This window comes from Cladophialophora psammophila (genome assembly GCF_000585535.1).
Source record: "Cladophialophora psammophila CBS 110553 chromosome Unknown aczJe-supercont1.16, whole genome shotgun sequence".
Taxonomy (NCBI): domain Eukaryota; kingdom Fungi; phylum Ascomycota; class Eurotiomycetes; order Chaetothyriales; family Herpotrichiellaceae; genus Cladophialophora; species Cladophialophora psammophila.
In genome coordinates this window covers 525,137-540,455 of record NW_006912937.1, presented here as the reverse complement: position 1 = coordinate 540,455, position 15,319 = coordinate 525,137, and the positions used below count along the sequence as shown (strand labels likewise).

The 15,319-nt window shown below is 52.3% G+C and overlaps 4 protein-coding genes across 4 annotated transcripts; 3 read left to right on the top strand and 1 right to left on the bottom strand.

Moving 5' to 3' along the window:
- Positions 1 to 584: 584 nt before the first annotated feature.
- On the top strand, positions 585 to 2,556 carry A1O5_09465 (uncharacterized protein; the record flags this gene model as incomplete). The annotated part of the gene is made up of 2 exons (XM_007750044.1): positions 585 to 709; positions 765 to 2,556. 2 exons carry the CDS (start codon positions 585 to 587, stop codon positions 2,554 to 2,556), a joined length of 1,917 nt encoding a protein of 638 aa, XP_007748234.1.
- A 1,708-nt stretch (positions 2,557 to 4,264) lies between these two features.
- On the bottom strand, positions 4,265 to 8,257 carry A1O5_09464 (uncharacterized protein; the record flags this gene model as incomplete). The annotated part of the gene is made up of 3 exons (XM_007750043.1): positions 4,265 to 4,297; positions 4,386 to 8,166; positions 8,220 to 8,257. The coding sequence occupies 3 exons, from the start codon at positions 8,255 to 8,257 to the stop codon at positions 4,265 to 4,267; spliced, it is 3,852 nt and encodes a 1,283-aa protein (XP_007748233.1).
- Positions 8,258 to 9,333: 1,076 nt separating this feature from the next.
- On the top strand, positions 9,334 to 11,538 carry A1O5_09463 (uncharacterized protein; the record flags this gene model as incomplete). The annotated part of the gene is made up of 1 exon (XM_007750042.1): positions 9,334 to 11,538. One exon carries the CDS (start codon positions 9,334 to 9,336, stop codon positions 11,536 to 11,538), a length of 2,205 nt encoding a protein of 734 aa, XP_007748232.1.
- A 968-nt stretch (positions 11,539 to 12,506) lies between these two features.
- On the top strand, positions 12,507 to 14,169 carry A1O5_09462 (uncharacterized protein; the record flags this gene model as incomplete). Its single annotated transcript, XM_007750041.1, has 2 exons — positions 12,507 to 13,672; positions 13,800 to 14,169. The coding sequence occupies 2 exons, from the start codon at positions 12,507 to 12,509 to the stop codon at positions 14,167 to 14,169; spliced, it is 1,536 nt and encodes a 511-aa protein (XP_007748231.1).
- Between the last annotated feature and the right edge of the window lie 1,150 nt (positions 14,170 to 15,319).

Below are 15,319 nucleotides of genomic sequence, written 5' to 3'. Positions count from 1 at the left end.
GGATACTCAAGTCTCAGATACATCCTGGTCCAAAGTTGGCTCGCACTGAGGACTGAGGCTGTGATCCTGGAGTCGTGACCCTGAAATAATCCACGGCGGTGGCCATTCCTGTCATTCCTTGTTTCACCTTTATTCTGCCACATTGAGCCCGCGGGTACTGATTAACCCTCGCTCAGCCAATCGGCAACTCGTCGAATTCCCATTCTGAGTCTGAACAAACAAAAACGAGACAACGCATCTCACCCCCTGGCACCGCTGGCTAACATTCACTCGATCAACAAGACTTGAGCTCGATACCTAGACTGTCCCTGCAGAAGACAGCCTGCGGAAGCCATCACCAACACGACAAACCGCTCATGTATCCAGCACTCCTTACCTCGAGCCCGTTGCAACCTCGCATCTGTCGCCCTCTCTCCTCCTCCTCCCGCTCACTCTGATCCGTCACGCTGAACTTGTCGAGGCTGCCCGCGGTATGACGAACCCTCCTTCTGTCGGAGTGTCGCAACCCTTCTCCAGCGCCGCAGCAGCATTCCCAAGTTTAGACCGCAGACATGTGGAGACGGAATAACATTCCAGACTACCAGATGGGCTACCAAGCTTATCCCGAGCCAACAATGGATGAAAGATACCTCGAGACAATCCCCGAAGTCGAGTCTTTGTACAGTCGCCGCAGTAGTGTTGCGGTCACTGCTCTTCCAGAACTCCCTTTGTACGTCTGCGCCCTTTCTTGACTTCCTCCTTCACGCTGACCACAATTGTCGCAGTCGGCCTGTGCCTCCTATGGCGGAGCGTGAGTCGGTATACTCCATTGACCAGGATTCAGTTTCTCCCAATATTTCCGACTTCAATCCTCCACAGCCTTCGACTCAGCCGAGACATCACCATGACGCCAGTCAAGCCAGTGTCTCACCTTTGAGCAGCCAGACCTCATTCCACCCTAACGGCTCTGATGCCTCCCTCGTTTCTCCCATTGAACCTTCATTCCCAACTCCCACACAGCCAGACAAATCTTTAAAAAGTCAGATTCCGCGGAAGTTACCTGTCCCCGTGTCACAGAATACACCCGAGGAAGGCATTAAAAAGCGATGGAATCTACGTAAAGAAGGAAACGAAGAGACCCGGTGGGATGAATACTCGGGCGAACCTAGCCAGGCGGGGAAGCCCTCTTCTGTTCGCCCTGGAGCAACACCATCCAGTCTAGAAGGGCCATACCCTCAGCTTAAGGAGAGAACGCGGCAGATTCTGGCTGGCCTGAAGGACAGGGAGGCAGTCAAAAAATCGACATGGGCCAAGTCTCCTCTACCAGACCCAGCCGACCCTTTGGACAATCCAATTCAACGACCACCATGGAGGGGTGCAAGTGGTAGACATGCCATAGTCGAACCTGTCAAGAACACTCCAGAAGCTCGAACTCGACCTTTGATGCTGGTAGAGCGACACAAGGCGCCCGAGAAACTGACAAGAAGCGAGACTCCCGAAAACACGATCCCTCCCGAAAAGACTGCCATGTCTCCTATAGACTCCCTTTCAGTCGCCGCTTCACAACTCCCGAACCTCAAAAGTGTGTCCTCGGAAGACAGTCTCAAGCCCGTGGCCCCGCTGAAAACCAGGAAGGTCCCAGAAGTATTGACGCCGCAAGCATTGTCACCGAAGCAGCTCGAATACACCAGGCTCCTAGATAGCCCATTCCAAAGTCCTGGTCCCCGCCCACCCTTTATTGAACCGGCTCAAAGCCCAGCGCCCAGTACTGTCCAAGAGTATGGAGCCGACAGCCCTACGCTAGGATCCAACACCCCCTCATTTATCGGCCCCGACCGGAGTCCCAGTGAGGAGTCATTCGACCCTACCGTGCAACGAAACCCGTTGCACCGTGAACCAGACACTTCATCGAGTTGGAACACTTATGCCACCAGCACGATGGAAGATAATAGCTATATTCCTTCGAGTCCCATCGCACGAGAGGAACTAACAAGCAGTCCTGTGCCAATAGTACACTTACCACCTGCAGCGGTCCCAGAGCCAATTGTCCTTCGCAAACGTGTTGCCGCGAACAATAGTGGCCACCGCAGCTACGACAACTACAGCAGCATCTCCCCCTTCTCCAACATATCTGGGCGAAAGTCGTCCAACATCCTTCGCAAAGCTGTCGGTAACGATGCAAATGCCAACGACCGCAATGGTAAACCTCGGGCTGTGTCTCTGATGTCCACCATTTCAGCTACCAAATGCCTGCCTCCAACACCTATCGAACTCCAAGCCGCTGACAAAATCACCTCTCTCACAGCCCGACTTGAAGACCTCGCTCGGCGCAAGCGCAATCTAAACAAAATTATTCGGGAACTTCAGGAATCACTCAAAAAGAACGCAATCATTTATGACTCGAGAAAACGCAAGGAAGTCGACAAAATGATTACCAATCTGAATTTGGAGATTCAGGATGTCACGAATGAGGAGCATGAGGTTCAACTGAAGTTACATCGCGCCCAAAAGCGGAGGGATAAAGATGATTTTTACGAGCAACCTACTGGGTTGTGGATTAAGAGAGTGACAAGTTGAGACGAGGTGCATACATCTCAAGTGCAAGTCTTCGAAGGCTCCACATGTCCACACGATTGTACTTCAGGCTGAATATGACATCGGCAAACAGGAACTTCGCCATGTCACAAGTACTTGGATTGGGTTGGAAAGAAACATCCCTCTTGGACGGGCTTTGTGGACCACACAGGTTTCAACGAGCGACGCCTTGGCTTACTCAGGCCTCGCACACTCCCCTTGAACATCCCGATACCGCGAGCCGAGTTTGATGGTTTTTCAAACCTTCTGGTTCATAACAGCGTGTCGAAGTCACGTCGACTGGTCCTTCCTCCCCGAGCTACCGCGAACACGGTCCCTGATGACACATTTCTGCTTCTGTTCCACCCCCCAAACTTCTGAACATATCTATCTACCTGTTCAAAGCTTCCACGCAGGCCTCCTTCATTGGACGCCGTCGACCTATATCCTCGATCTCCATAACTGAACGAACCCTTGTACAACAACCTGGATTTAATTGAAGCAATTCTTGGACTTCATTATACCCCATCTTGTGTTTTTCCTTCTCTTGGACTTTCTTCTTTTCATACGGTAACAGTTCCGGTTCGATACGGCGCACACACACACACACACACACACACACACACACACACACACACAGATTTTGTTTGTTACGACTGGGGGAGAATGTGCGGCACATACGGGAAGCAGAGCAGGTTCAGCGATGCAAAGCTTTCAAAAGAAAAGCGCATACATATATGTGGGAGTGTGTGAAGGGTTCGGTATGAGGACAACAGGGAGAGAGAGGAGCAATTGGGGCGGCAGCATTGATTGCCACACCCCCAAAAAATACAGACAGATCGCTAGCAATAGCAATAGCAATAGCAATAGCAATACCTTGACCATCACCACCATCAATCAGAAGGACGACCGCGCGAGAGATTTCTGTCCCTGTCCCTGTCCCTGTCCCTGGTCCTGGTCCTGGTCCGGGTCCTATCCCTTGGCCCTGCGCCACCCGGGACTTTGATCATGACCAGAATCCATGTCTGAACTGAGCACACGCGCACGCACGACAAGTGTCCACTATCACTGAGCTGGGGTAAATGGACCAAGCCGGGGAGGAAAGCAGGAAAGGAGCGAGGTCCATCGTTCGATATAAGTGCCCACCTAATTACCGTGCTTACCATAGCTACCCACCCACCTTCGTTGATACCAAGGTAGATTAACCCGTACGCATCCATGTGTAATGTAGCAAGCAATAACAACCAGGGGTCAAGCGGGCACAACGGGAACTCTGAAATCAAGGCCCTGGTTTTTATAGTGTCGGCTCGTCTCACAGTACTTCGTGTCTTTAATTGTTCTTCCCTTTGCCTGTGTATGAAGCCCCTGCCGCTAAACCTACATAATCCCATCGTTGACGTGGTTGGCCTTGCTGCGTGCACCCTCATAAACGCGGTTCTGTTATCAATATGCATGTCAGAGCGCTTCTATAAAAGCTTAGTTGATGCTCCATCGTGACCGGGGAGATCCCTCCACAAGAACATCCTGCCCCTGTGAATTCCCTTCTATTTCGTTTCGTTCATTTCGAGGCCTGCTCCATCGTAGCATTTCTCAGCTGCCAATGAAATTCCCCAAGCGACGCCAGAGCCAATGCATGCAAGTATCAGAGAACCGACCAATCCATAGCCTGCCCATTCTTGGTTGTATACAGCTTATTCAATTCAGGGATCAATCACACAAGCAGTTTCTGCAGGTCCTTGAACTTCTGTAACAATACGCGTTAGTATAAAGAACAAGAGGGGGCATTTCTGTCTTCTCGTAAGGCCGCCGGATCCGAGCGAAGGCTGACTTACAATCGGCTTACTCAAAAACTCATCAAACCCGGCGTGTATCGCCTCGTTATGCGCTACCTCACTACCCATACCTGTCAAAGCAATGATTTTAGCTGGCGGGTCAACCTTGTTCTCCTTCTCAAATCGTCGAATCTCTTTGGCCGAGGCTATCCCATTCATCACGGGCATTGAGATGTCCATGAAAACGTGCTTGAAAGCATTTCGCCCGCCATCTTCGCGGATGCTCTTCTTGTACGCTTCTAGAGCCTTCAAGCCATCGCTGGCCGATTCAAAGGGGTGGCCAGCCTTGCGAACGAAAGTAACAAGAAGGTGTAAATTGATGTGATTGTCGTCGACGACTAGGACCCGTGGATTTTTGGCGTCGAGGTCTCGGGGTAACGCTGCGCTGTCAGTGACACCTGATTGACTAAGTGTGACAACCTCTTCTGAAGTGCCCATCTTTATCAATGAGGGATTCTGAGGTTGTGGTTCGTTTTCACCGGAAGACTTTTGCGACAGATTCGGCGATTTGAACTCCTCGGCACTATATCCGACAGGCGCAGACGCAGGTTCATCGCCCTGGCTGGGTCCGTCGCCTTCGGTTGGTTCATCGCTCGGCCTTGGAGTATCACCCTTTGCTCTGATATCTCCTTTCTCTGCATCTCTGTCGCGACCGAAAGATAGAGCAGCCGTCTTCGAAGGCTTTTTTCCATTGTCCCTTTCCAGCATCTCCAATCGTTGCATACATCGATGAAGCACTTTGGCCAGTTTCTGTGGTCCACATGGTTGCGCAATCACCTCAATGACTCTACCAATATCCGTAAGGTAATGTATACCATTCGACCTCAAGGACGCAGCTTCGAAGGCATTCGTACACAATATGATGACGGGGACTTCTCTCTCCGTTTCTGGTTTGCCATGAAAGTCCATCAGGTAGTCAATAGGCGGCGGCTCGGGGTAGATGAAGAAGTCTGGTGAGATACCATCCATGGTCTTTGTCGTGGTAATTTTCATTCGAAACCACTGGGACACCAAATTCCGCATTGAGCTTTCTATCGTCGGCATCGGGACCAGACAACGGACATCTGATTCGTTGTTCTTCTCATCATGCGGCAAGAGCATGCACATCTCCCGTCCCATTGTGCGCTGGCGCACGTCTGGAACGACATTTGCCTCCGGAATCGAATTCACATCCTTTTGGCTCTTCGGAAGTCTGAGCCAGATTCTTACTTCGGTGCCGACGTCTTTCTCACTAGACAGGTCGATCTTGCCTCCAAGAGAATCGACGATTTGTCGGACGATGCTGAGTCCAAGGCCGGTACCAGTTGCCAACGTGTCTTCCTGGGAGAAGGCAGTAAAGGCGTGATTCTTCATGAATTCATCCGACATGCCGCGACCTGTATCGGCAATCTTCAGTAGCATATGTAGATGTGAGCTGACTTTGTTCCGAGAGCGGTCAACCCCGAGGCCAACGTTGATGCTCCCTTTGCTAGTATATTTTAATGCGTTCCCCAGAATGTTCATGACGATCCGCCTGACAGCCCCAGGTTGAGATCGGACCCACCAATTTGTGTGATCATCAATATTCAAGGTAAGGCGGACTGAACTTGCTGCTTTAGCGGAGCCTTTGCTGATGTTCGCCCTTCGCTCTAGTCGTTGCTGTATTGCTCGACTCGCAGCCGTCTGCACGGGCGATTTACCTTCCAGAGCATCTGCGTTTGCGGTTCGGAAGACTTGGCCGGCGTAAACAGCTTCAACAGCTTCTTCCACAACGACTGCCATATCAAAATCTTCCGTAAGGTTAGTTTCGGGTTTGCTTCGTTGCGCATGCCCTTGTGTGGAAGCTGGATCCTGATGGTAAGATTTCGACAGATTGTGGATCTTAGCATAGTCAAGTACGTGGTTAACTGTGTCCAACAGTGTCTTCCCACATGTCTCAACGCTTATGACCATTGACGATTGGAAGTCATCCATGGCAGTGTCGTGAAGGAACTCAATACTTCCCAAAATACCATGGAGAGGCGAGCGCAGCTCGTGTGAAATATTGGCAAGGAATGTTGACTTGGCAGTGTCCGACAGTGCTAGATCGATGCGGTTAAGCTCATTCATAATGGCATTACTAAAAGCTTTCAGGTAAACCATGTCATCTTCAACATTGGTCAAACGACCAGTATCGGTTGACCAGACTATCAGTGCAGAGTGCCACCGCTCTTTCGCAAAGTCCCATAAAGGCAGAAAGACAATGCTTCTTGCGCCGGGGAGTGCTTTCAGCAGAGCATTGGTTGTGGGAACGTGTTTTGCTGCTTTTGATGATTGGTTAGCATCCACTTGGGAACCATCGACAGCAGATGCAGACTCGGAGCTCTCGTCGCTGGATGTGGGTTTGCCGAACTGGTCGAATGTAAAGCACTTGCCTTTTGGATGACGTCGGACCATACGGCGCATGGTCTGGTCGGCAATGCTGATGGACTGATTGGGGTCAAGCGTGTAAAGACCCAGAACTTCACACCTCTGTATTTTGCCCTGGGAAGCGGAGGAGTCGCTGTTGCTTCGTGCACTTGCGGTATCATCACTGGAAGTCGTGGAGTCATCATTTGCCAACCCTTCCTGCGAGTCTGATCGCTGTATTCCGTTCCAGTGGTTGGAGTGACTTTTTGAGTTGGATCGAGCATGATGGACTTTTGACACAGCAGATCCAGAAGTTTTGATGCTCGAACCTGAACTCAAGTTAGCGGAGCTCGCGTTTAGGAACGCAACACCATCGGAGACGAGGCAGTATTGGAGCACAGCTGCAGCACGATCAAACACCTGCTGAGATTCGCGCAATATCTTTTCCTTGGCTGTTTTCGGAGGATGCGTCGCCTGCGTACGTCTGAGCCCATGGTTGTGGATGCTTTCCTGACTGGGGCCTGAAGATTGCGGTCCCGGCAAGCCATTTGCACGATCGGTGGCAGGCACTCCCATGCGTTTGGAGTCTTTAGCAGGTGCATTTGCGTTGCCGATTTTTAAGCCCAAAAACTCCGCGGTTTTAGTGCTCTCTGATGGCGCATTCGCATTCTGGCTGGAGTCGGAGCCACTGAACTTATTGTGCTGTGGACTGGAACCGACTTCAGAGCTCTCTTCAGCCTTATCACCCTCAATGAACGCCCCCATCCCATAAATCAGACGTTCACCCCTCTTTCTGGCTCGGTCGTTTCTCACGTTTTCTAAATGTTGAATGACAATAACGGACATGTCGAGCAGGAAATGAAGTTCAGTTGCTGAAAGGCCATGGCGGGGTTTGTCGTCGGTAACAGTATACACGCCAATGACGTGGCCCAGCTTCGTGGTGATTGGCACACCGCAATAGAACGAAACGCCACGACCGGCGTAGCCCCGAGTTTTGTAATTCTCATGAGCTGAGATATCGCTGACGACCAAGGCCGGGGTGGTGAAAGAAGAGCCATCTGGATCATAGGCGGTATATTTGTCGGGATACATGGCATCAGCCGAGATACCACCCTCTCGCTCAATGAAAGAATTTCCGAACCATAGCTCGTCTCCTTCACCGTGCTGCTCGTCGCTCAAGAGGGAGAGAGACTTTGTGGCCTCGGCCATGATATATTGCTTTGTAGTGCCTAGCAAAGTGACCACAGATCTTTTGGCGTCCAGGCGGAGACAGCCTAGTTGCGCGAAAGCCGTCAACGCCTTGTCTCTGGAAGAACGAGGCCGATGGCCCTCGGGCTGATCAGCAGAGGGAGGAAAGTTCGAGGCAGGTTCAAAGTCGGTTGACATGAAGGTTTCGAGCCATGGCTGGTAGTACCTGTATACCGAGTGAGTGGGTGAGTTCGTCGGCAGGCTGGAAAGGGGCCATACCTGTGCATCTCGCGCTCTCGCGCCGCTTCTGGAGCCATGGTCAGAAGAGGCGGCGCAGATTTGCCTGCCTGTCAATACCAGGCCTAAAAAACCTTTTCCCTGCTCTTGCAGACTGCGAATGTTCTACCGAGGGGCAGGCCAAAGTCCGCTCATGCTCATAGCTGTGACGGGAAATCAAGCAGCATGGCAGCTTGCTATAAGTGAAGGTCGGAACATAATAATGTGCGCGCCGAGGGATCAATGTTGGGTGACCCAAGTTCGAGCTTGTAGCGAGAGGGCTTGGAGAGGGTCGAGGATGACGGAATAGCCGAGAGTCACAGGAACACTCTAGAGATAGACCAAGATGGGCATCCATGGGAGATCGGCAAGTGCGATGATGGTTGGGAGTCTAGACTCCAGTATGGGGGCATTGCGAGAATGCCCACCGTGTACCACGGGCGGTAGGCGTGAGAGCGTCATTGACCTTCGAGAAATCCCACGGGATTGGATGGAGGAAGCCACAATGTCGAAAAGCGGGAACTGATGGCTCGTGGCAGCCTCAAAGAGAGGAATGGGATGCATAGCGGTGGAACCGTTGTGCCGGGAGCATTCTTTTGGGAGGGTATTGAATCCAGACCGTTTCGACGGGGCCAGTCTTGGCCTGTGCAGACACGGCCGGTACGTACCAAACAAGTAACATAGCAGCACTGACCACAGCATGAGGTACCAGGAGTTACATGGATCGAGGGCTAGGCTTCGATGCGCATCTCGGGAAGGGGGGGACGCACCCAGCACCTTGCGCCCCACCATCAGCCCACCGCAGGCAAAGTTACCTGTAGAGGGTAACAAGAACCCATCGGTACGGCACTCGGACCTGAACAATCACCACACGTGATTTTCAAGTCCCGGAAAATCACCGGAACAATGACGCCAGAAAATCAGTCTATCAATCTCGCCTCTACCGAGTATGTAATAATCTTGAGCCTCACCTTTCCGCACCCTACACCCACCCTCCCTCCATCCATCAGCATCGGCTCAACCCAAGCAGAACTTGGGCCCTTGCACCCCCTTCCTCCTACTCATGGCTCTGCTGGATGGGAATCACATATTTCAACAGCCTTGAGAATAGCCCGCCATGGCACCCGACAGAGGCGCTTCCTCTCACACCCACTCTCCGTCCCCGTCCGATGTCCAAGACCATGAGTTGCTCCCGCAAACTAGTCATCAGCAAAGCATCTCCCGCGTCCGGTCTGATCATGCCTGCTATGCTGTCCCTGGCGCGCACGACTCGGCCTTGGATGGCACAAATTTCACACTTCGAGGTGTCGCAGTGGGGACGTTGATTGGGATAATCATTTGCTTTTCCAACACATACTTTGGTCTGCAGACCGGTTGGGTATCAGGGATGGCTATGCCGGCCTCTTTGATTGGATTTGCAGTCTTCAAGTCTCTGTCCCGCTATTTGGTTCTTCCATTCACCCCCGTCGAAAATGTTCTTGTTCAGACGGTGGCCGGCGCAGTCGGCACCATGCCGCTAGGTCTGGGTTTCGTCGGAGTCATGCCCAGCATCCAGTTTTTGCTGAAGAAGAGCGAGGGTGCCCCGGTTGACTTGAGTCTGTGGAGGCTCTTTGTCTGGGGTATTGGTCTTTGCTTGTTCGGCGTCGTCTTTGGTGTGCCCTTGCGAAAACAGGTCATCATTCGCGAGCGCCTCAAGTTCCCCAGCGGGACTGCTACAGCACTCATGATAAGTGTTCTGCATGGCGGCGCCAAGAGCGACGAGGGCAAGGATAGAGAGATAGAAACCCAGGGGACCGAAGAGCGCGAGGAACTTCTAAGGGAAAGCGATCGAGACGACCAGCCGGAGCAGGCGGAAGAACATGACATCCGAGGCGATTGGAAAAGGCAAATTCGACTTCTTGTGGTTGCTTTCCTTTCATCCGGCGCATACACTCTGATCCAATACTTTTTCCCTATTCTCCACAGGTTGCCCATATTTGGCACCTACCTGGCGAATACCTGGGTGTGGACGCTCAATCCATCGCCGGCATATGTTGGGCAAGGTATCATCATGGGCCCTGCTACTACATTCCACATGCTCCTCGGCGCTATTGCGGGATGGGCGGTACTAAGTCCCATGGCCAAAAACAACGGCTGGGCGCCCGGGCCCGTTGACGACTGGGAGACAGGGAGCAAAGGCTGGATCGTTTGGGTCAGTCTGGCAATCATGCTGGCTGATGCAGTGGTCAATTTAGGCTGGTTGTTCCTTCGGCCTACCATTCACCATGGTCCAGATTGGATCAAATCTGCCCGAGCGCACTACTACAACAGTGCTTCCTGGTCCGATTTTTTGCTCGGCAAACAAATTGCCGGCTATATCTCTCTTGACACCTCCGGACGAGCCTCTCAATCTTCCACCGCCAAGCCAGTGAAAGGCGCATCCGACGAGCCTCCCGATGACGCACCACCACACCACCTTGTCTCCAACCGGACCGTCGCCGTCCTCCTTCCAATAACTCTGATCATCTGCGTCGTGTGCATTCACATAACCTTTGGCACCTACATCCCTATTAGCCTCAACATCCTTGCCATCATTCTCGCCCTGGTTCTCTCCATCATGGGCGTCCGTGCCCTCGGTGAAACAGATTTAAATCCCGTGTCTGGAATCTCAAAACTCACACAGTTAGTTTTTGCCCTGATCACTCCGACTGGACCGCATGCAAACCACAGTATAATTATAAATTTACTCGCTGGGGCTGTAAGTGAAGCAGGCGCGCTTCAAGCCGGCGACATTCTCCAAGACCTCAAAGCGGGACATCTAATTGGGGCATCCCCTAAAGCACAATTCTACGGACAGCTTATCGGGAGTGTCGTGGGAGCATTTGTGTCTGCCGCGGTCTACAAGCTATATGTATCAGTCTATCCGATTCCAGGGGACTTGTTTGAGATCCCCACCGCATACGTCTGGATCTTCACCGCGCGATTGGTGACGGGAAAAGGTCTCCCGCCCATGGCCTGGCAATTTGCCCTCCTCTTTGGTGCAGTATTTGTCCTCACCACCACACTTCGGATATACCTCCTCGCATATAGAGACTCTAAACGCTGGTGCAAGGCTTTACACCCGTGGATCCCAGGTGGCATTGCGGTGGCGGTGGGGATGTACAACACTCCCAGCTTCACATTGGCGCGAACCGTAGGTGGAGTGATTTCTCTATGGTGGACACGATGGAAAGGGAAGGGAGAGACAAGGGTCATTGTTCTCGCGAGTGGATTGATTCTAGGGGAAGGTGTGGTTAGTATCTTGAATTTGGTGCTGGCGAGTATGGGTGTGCCGCATCTATGAAGAAAGAGCAGAGAGACAGTGAGATTGAATATTTGAAGGAGGCCAAAGGGGTTCGGAACGCAGAAAAACCGGAAACTGGGTTATGGTATTAACAAACAGCAGCCACCCTTGTATTGAGGCTTTACAGCCTATACATAAATGATGGTAAGAGCCGAAAGGCAACCCTCGAAAACCGACACACGAATTAATACCCAGTACCCAGTATAAAATGACAGCCTGACACGAAGATTATTGTTCCATGACGTAGCCGAAAAGTGACTCGAGAAAATTGCATTGTCAGACAATGAGATTTGATTTCATAGGTCAGCCTTGCCCGCCCCAAAGCCCGCCCCTCCCCCTTCACCGCCGTGGTCAGGGGTTCAGCAAGGCTCTGTGCCCCGACGTAATACGCTGCTCCTTGTCCATGGCCTCTTCTCACACTATCATTGCACCGGGCAAGGACTCGAGCCCTTGGTCCAGGACGAGACGGGATTACATCGTCAACGTCTTCCCAAACGCCTTACATATTCCCTCCGCGAGCCGCAGCTACAAACCGCCCCAGACAACACTAGTTAGTGTTACAAATTCTGCAATTCAATTAGGTAACATTTTGAAGAAATTTTAACCCACTCCATGAGGTTCCAACGTTTGTCGTTTGTCGTCATTCAAAAATCGAAGTCACCACTTTGTCAAGTCCGCCCAAGTCCGGCATCTCCAGTGCTCGAGCTCGACATTGGTAATGGAAACAAAATGCAGGTGAGAGTAAGGACAAACTAACTATGCTCGGTCCTCCGCCACTTTGATTCGGGATTGAAATATCTGGTAACTTTTAATTTTTTTTTAAACTTCTCCTTGATGGGAGATTGTTTTTCTTTTCCTACCTCCCTAGACGCCATTCCGCTCGTTGCAATAGCTGTATCCATTCCTTTGGACTCTCCATTTCCCTCCTCTCGCTTAGACACACGCAAGGGTATACTTTCGACTTGCTCATGACAGGGTTCGATGAGGAGTCGAAGGTAGCCATCCCGATCCAAAATGGGCATACCACAGGTTTTCGCGGTGACAGAGTCGGGCATGCAGATGCAATCATCGACTGGTACGGGCCTGACGACCCGGAAAACCCGTACAACTGGTCCCTGCGGAAGAAGTGGACAATCACCGCAGTCGCAATCATGGCGACGTTTACGACCATCCTGAACGGGACCATGATCACCGTCGCCCACGCGGCCATCAACGACGAATTCCACGTCAGTGACGCCAGGTTTCCGCATTCGTACTGGCCCGTCACCAGTTGGGCCCTGGGAGGCGCCTTGTGCGGCTTGGTCGTTCTGCCGCTGATGGAGGACTTTGGCGTGCGACCTGCCTTTCTCACCATATACGCCGTCTTCATATGCTTCATCATTCCACAGGCGGTGGCACACAATTTCGCCACGCTGATCATCTCGCGCTTCTTCTCGGGGGGCTGTGTCTCCGTCCTCTCCAACACCGCTGCCGCTTTGATCGGGAATATCTGGGAAGGTGACCGCGCTCGCACCATCCCCTTGAGCCTCTTCGTCATGCTCTACCTTGCAGGGAGCAGCATGGGACCTGTGATCGCCGGCGTCATTTTCGAAAACCTGTCCTGGCGATGGATCTCGTACATGCAGCTGATCTGGTACGGCGCCCTCTTCCCGATCTACGTCTTCTTCTTCCAGGAGAGCAGGGGCACCATCATCCTCCAAAAGCGCGCGCTGAGACTGCAGAAGGCCGGCGTGCCGGTCCGCGGACCACACGACGGGAACCATCTGAGTCTCCCACGCAAGCTGGTCCGGAGCACCAAACGGCCGCTGCGAATGCTATTTGCCGAGCCGGTCCTGTTCGTCTTCACGCTCTGGTCGGCTTTCATGCTTGGCACGGTCTACGTCTTCACCCAATCCGTCGAGCAAGTCTTCGCGGGCTTGTACGGCTGGACAGCCTCACAAGCCGGCTATGTCCAAGCGGCAGTGGTCATCGGCGAATTCGTGGGCTGGACTGGCGTTCTCATCAACGCGAAGTTGTACTACGCCTCGGTTTCGCGCAACACCGAGGTGCCTGGGACGCCCATTCCCGAGGCGCGACTTTACGTGAGCGTTGTGGGCAGTTTCGTCGGCGTGGCTGGGGGTATGTTTGTCTACGGGTAAGTTCTCCCACAGTGCTGAACATGGCGATTTTGCAAAATCAAACAAATCCGCCCCCTTTCCCAGACCCTCTTGACGGTTGCCGCCGCAACCAATAAATGCTAACCGACATCCCATTGCTCACAGGTGGACCGCATACCCGTCCGTCCCGTGGATCGCGCCAGCCATCGGCCTGGCGATGGTCGGCTACGGGGTCAACGTTGTGGTAGTCGCGATCGCCGACTACGTGGTGGATGCGTACGCCAAGTACGCCGGCAGCGCGTGTGCGGCTGTGGTGCTGGGTGAGAATCTCTTTTCGGCCTTCCTGCCCCTGGCCGCCCAGAGCATGTACACCAAGCTCGGGTTCCAATGGGCCAGCAGTCTGCTAGGCTTTATGGCCCTGGTGCTCTCCTTTGCACCCGTGGCCATCCTGCTCATCGGACGGAGGCTGAGAGAGCGCAGCCCCTTTATGAAGGAGGCCATTGTGCTGAGGAGGGAGTACTCACGCACGAATTGATCTTCTTTCCTCTTTTCTCACTTTTGCATCCATGGAGTCGGTCAGTGATGATGACGCATAGCGCTGCATGATATTAGATGGCATTTCCTTCCATTGCGGAGGGAGCAGAACAGAGCAGAGCAAGAGCATAGGACCGCCGCCAAAAAGTAAACAAGATACGCCCCACATAATAAATGTACGTAGATGGACAATGGGCGGACGGACGGACGGACGGACGGATAGGCAAACGAATAGCTAAATAGCTACCTAGATAGATGGAGGATTGAATTGCATAATCCATCCACGAACCCAGATCCAAATGTAGAGCCACATTCAAAATCCTTTAGCTCCGGCCTCGGATCCGGATCGGAATCCGAATTCGGTCTCAATCCAAGGCCCCAAGCCCCCAAATCTAAATTCTGGAACAAACTTGAAAGTACTGGTCTATATTCGCCTACGTGTACATAACATACCCCCGTACACCGTGCTCGTACGTAAATAAGTAGGTATGACACAGTGCACCGTGCCCAGGTATACAGTACAAACTCCGGAGTACATGATATACAGGAGTGCCCAGACAACGGCGGAGCACAGCCAAAAAGCCTACCAGCCTCCTTTTAACGCCCCCTTTTTCGCTTTGTGGAACCGGGTGACGAATTCCCGATGCTTCGACCCATCACCATCAGCATCGGCACCGAGACTATATATTGTGATACCATATACATGTACGATTTTAGGAGCGGCGGTAAGAGTCTATTCTCGTCTCTAGTTCTAAAATCTCGGGCTCTTGCCTTCTACTACCTCTGATAAAATAGCTGGGCTGGCCAGTCCCCATCATCACATGCCTCAATTCAAAAGCAATATACCCAACTCGTGAACCCTCTTCAGAGCCAAGCTATGCTTGTCACATCCCCTCGTTATGCATCATGTATTTCATATGTGCGTTAGCACCGTTTTTTCATTGTCATGAATCATACCACAACCCTCTTTTCGCTGCTATCTGATCGTGCAGCAAACGAAACGGATCCCCGATTCACTGTCTTCGTTGTCACTCACCCTGTCAAATTGATCAACTGTCGAAGCCTCGTTCTTTCGTGACCGCATCTACCATAACGACCATCGGGAATGAAACATGGACTCAGTGACCAGACCGGCTTGACATATCTGCGCC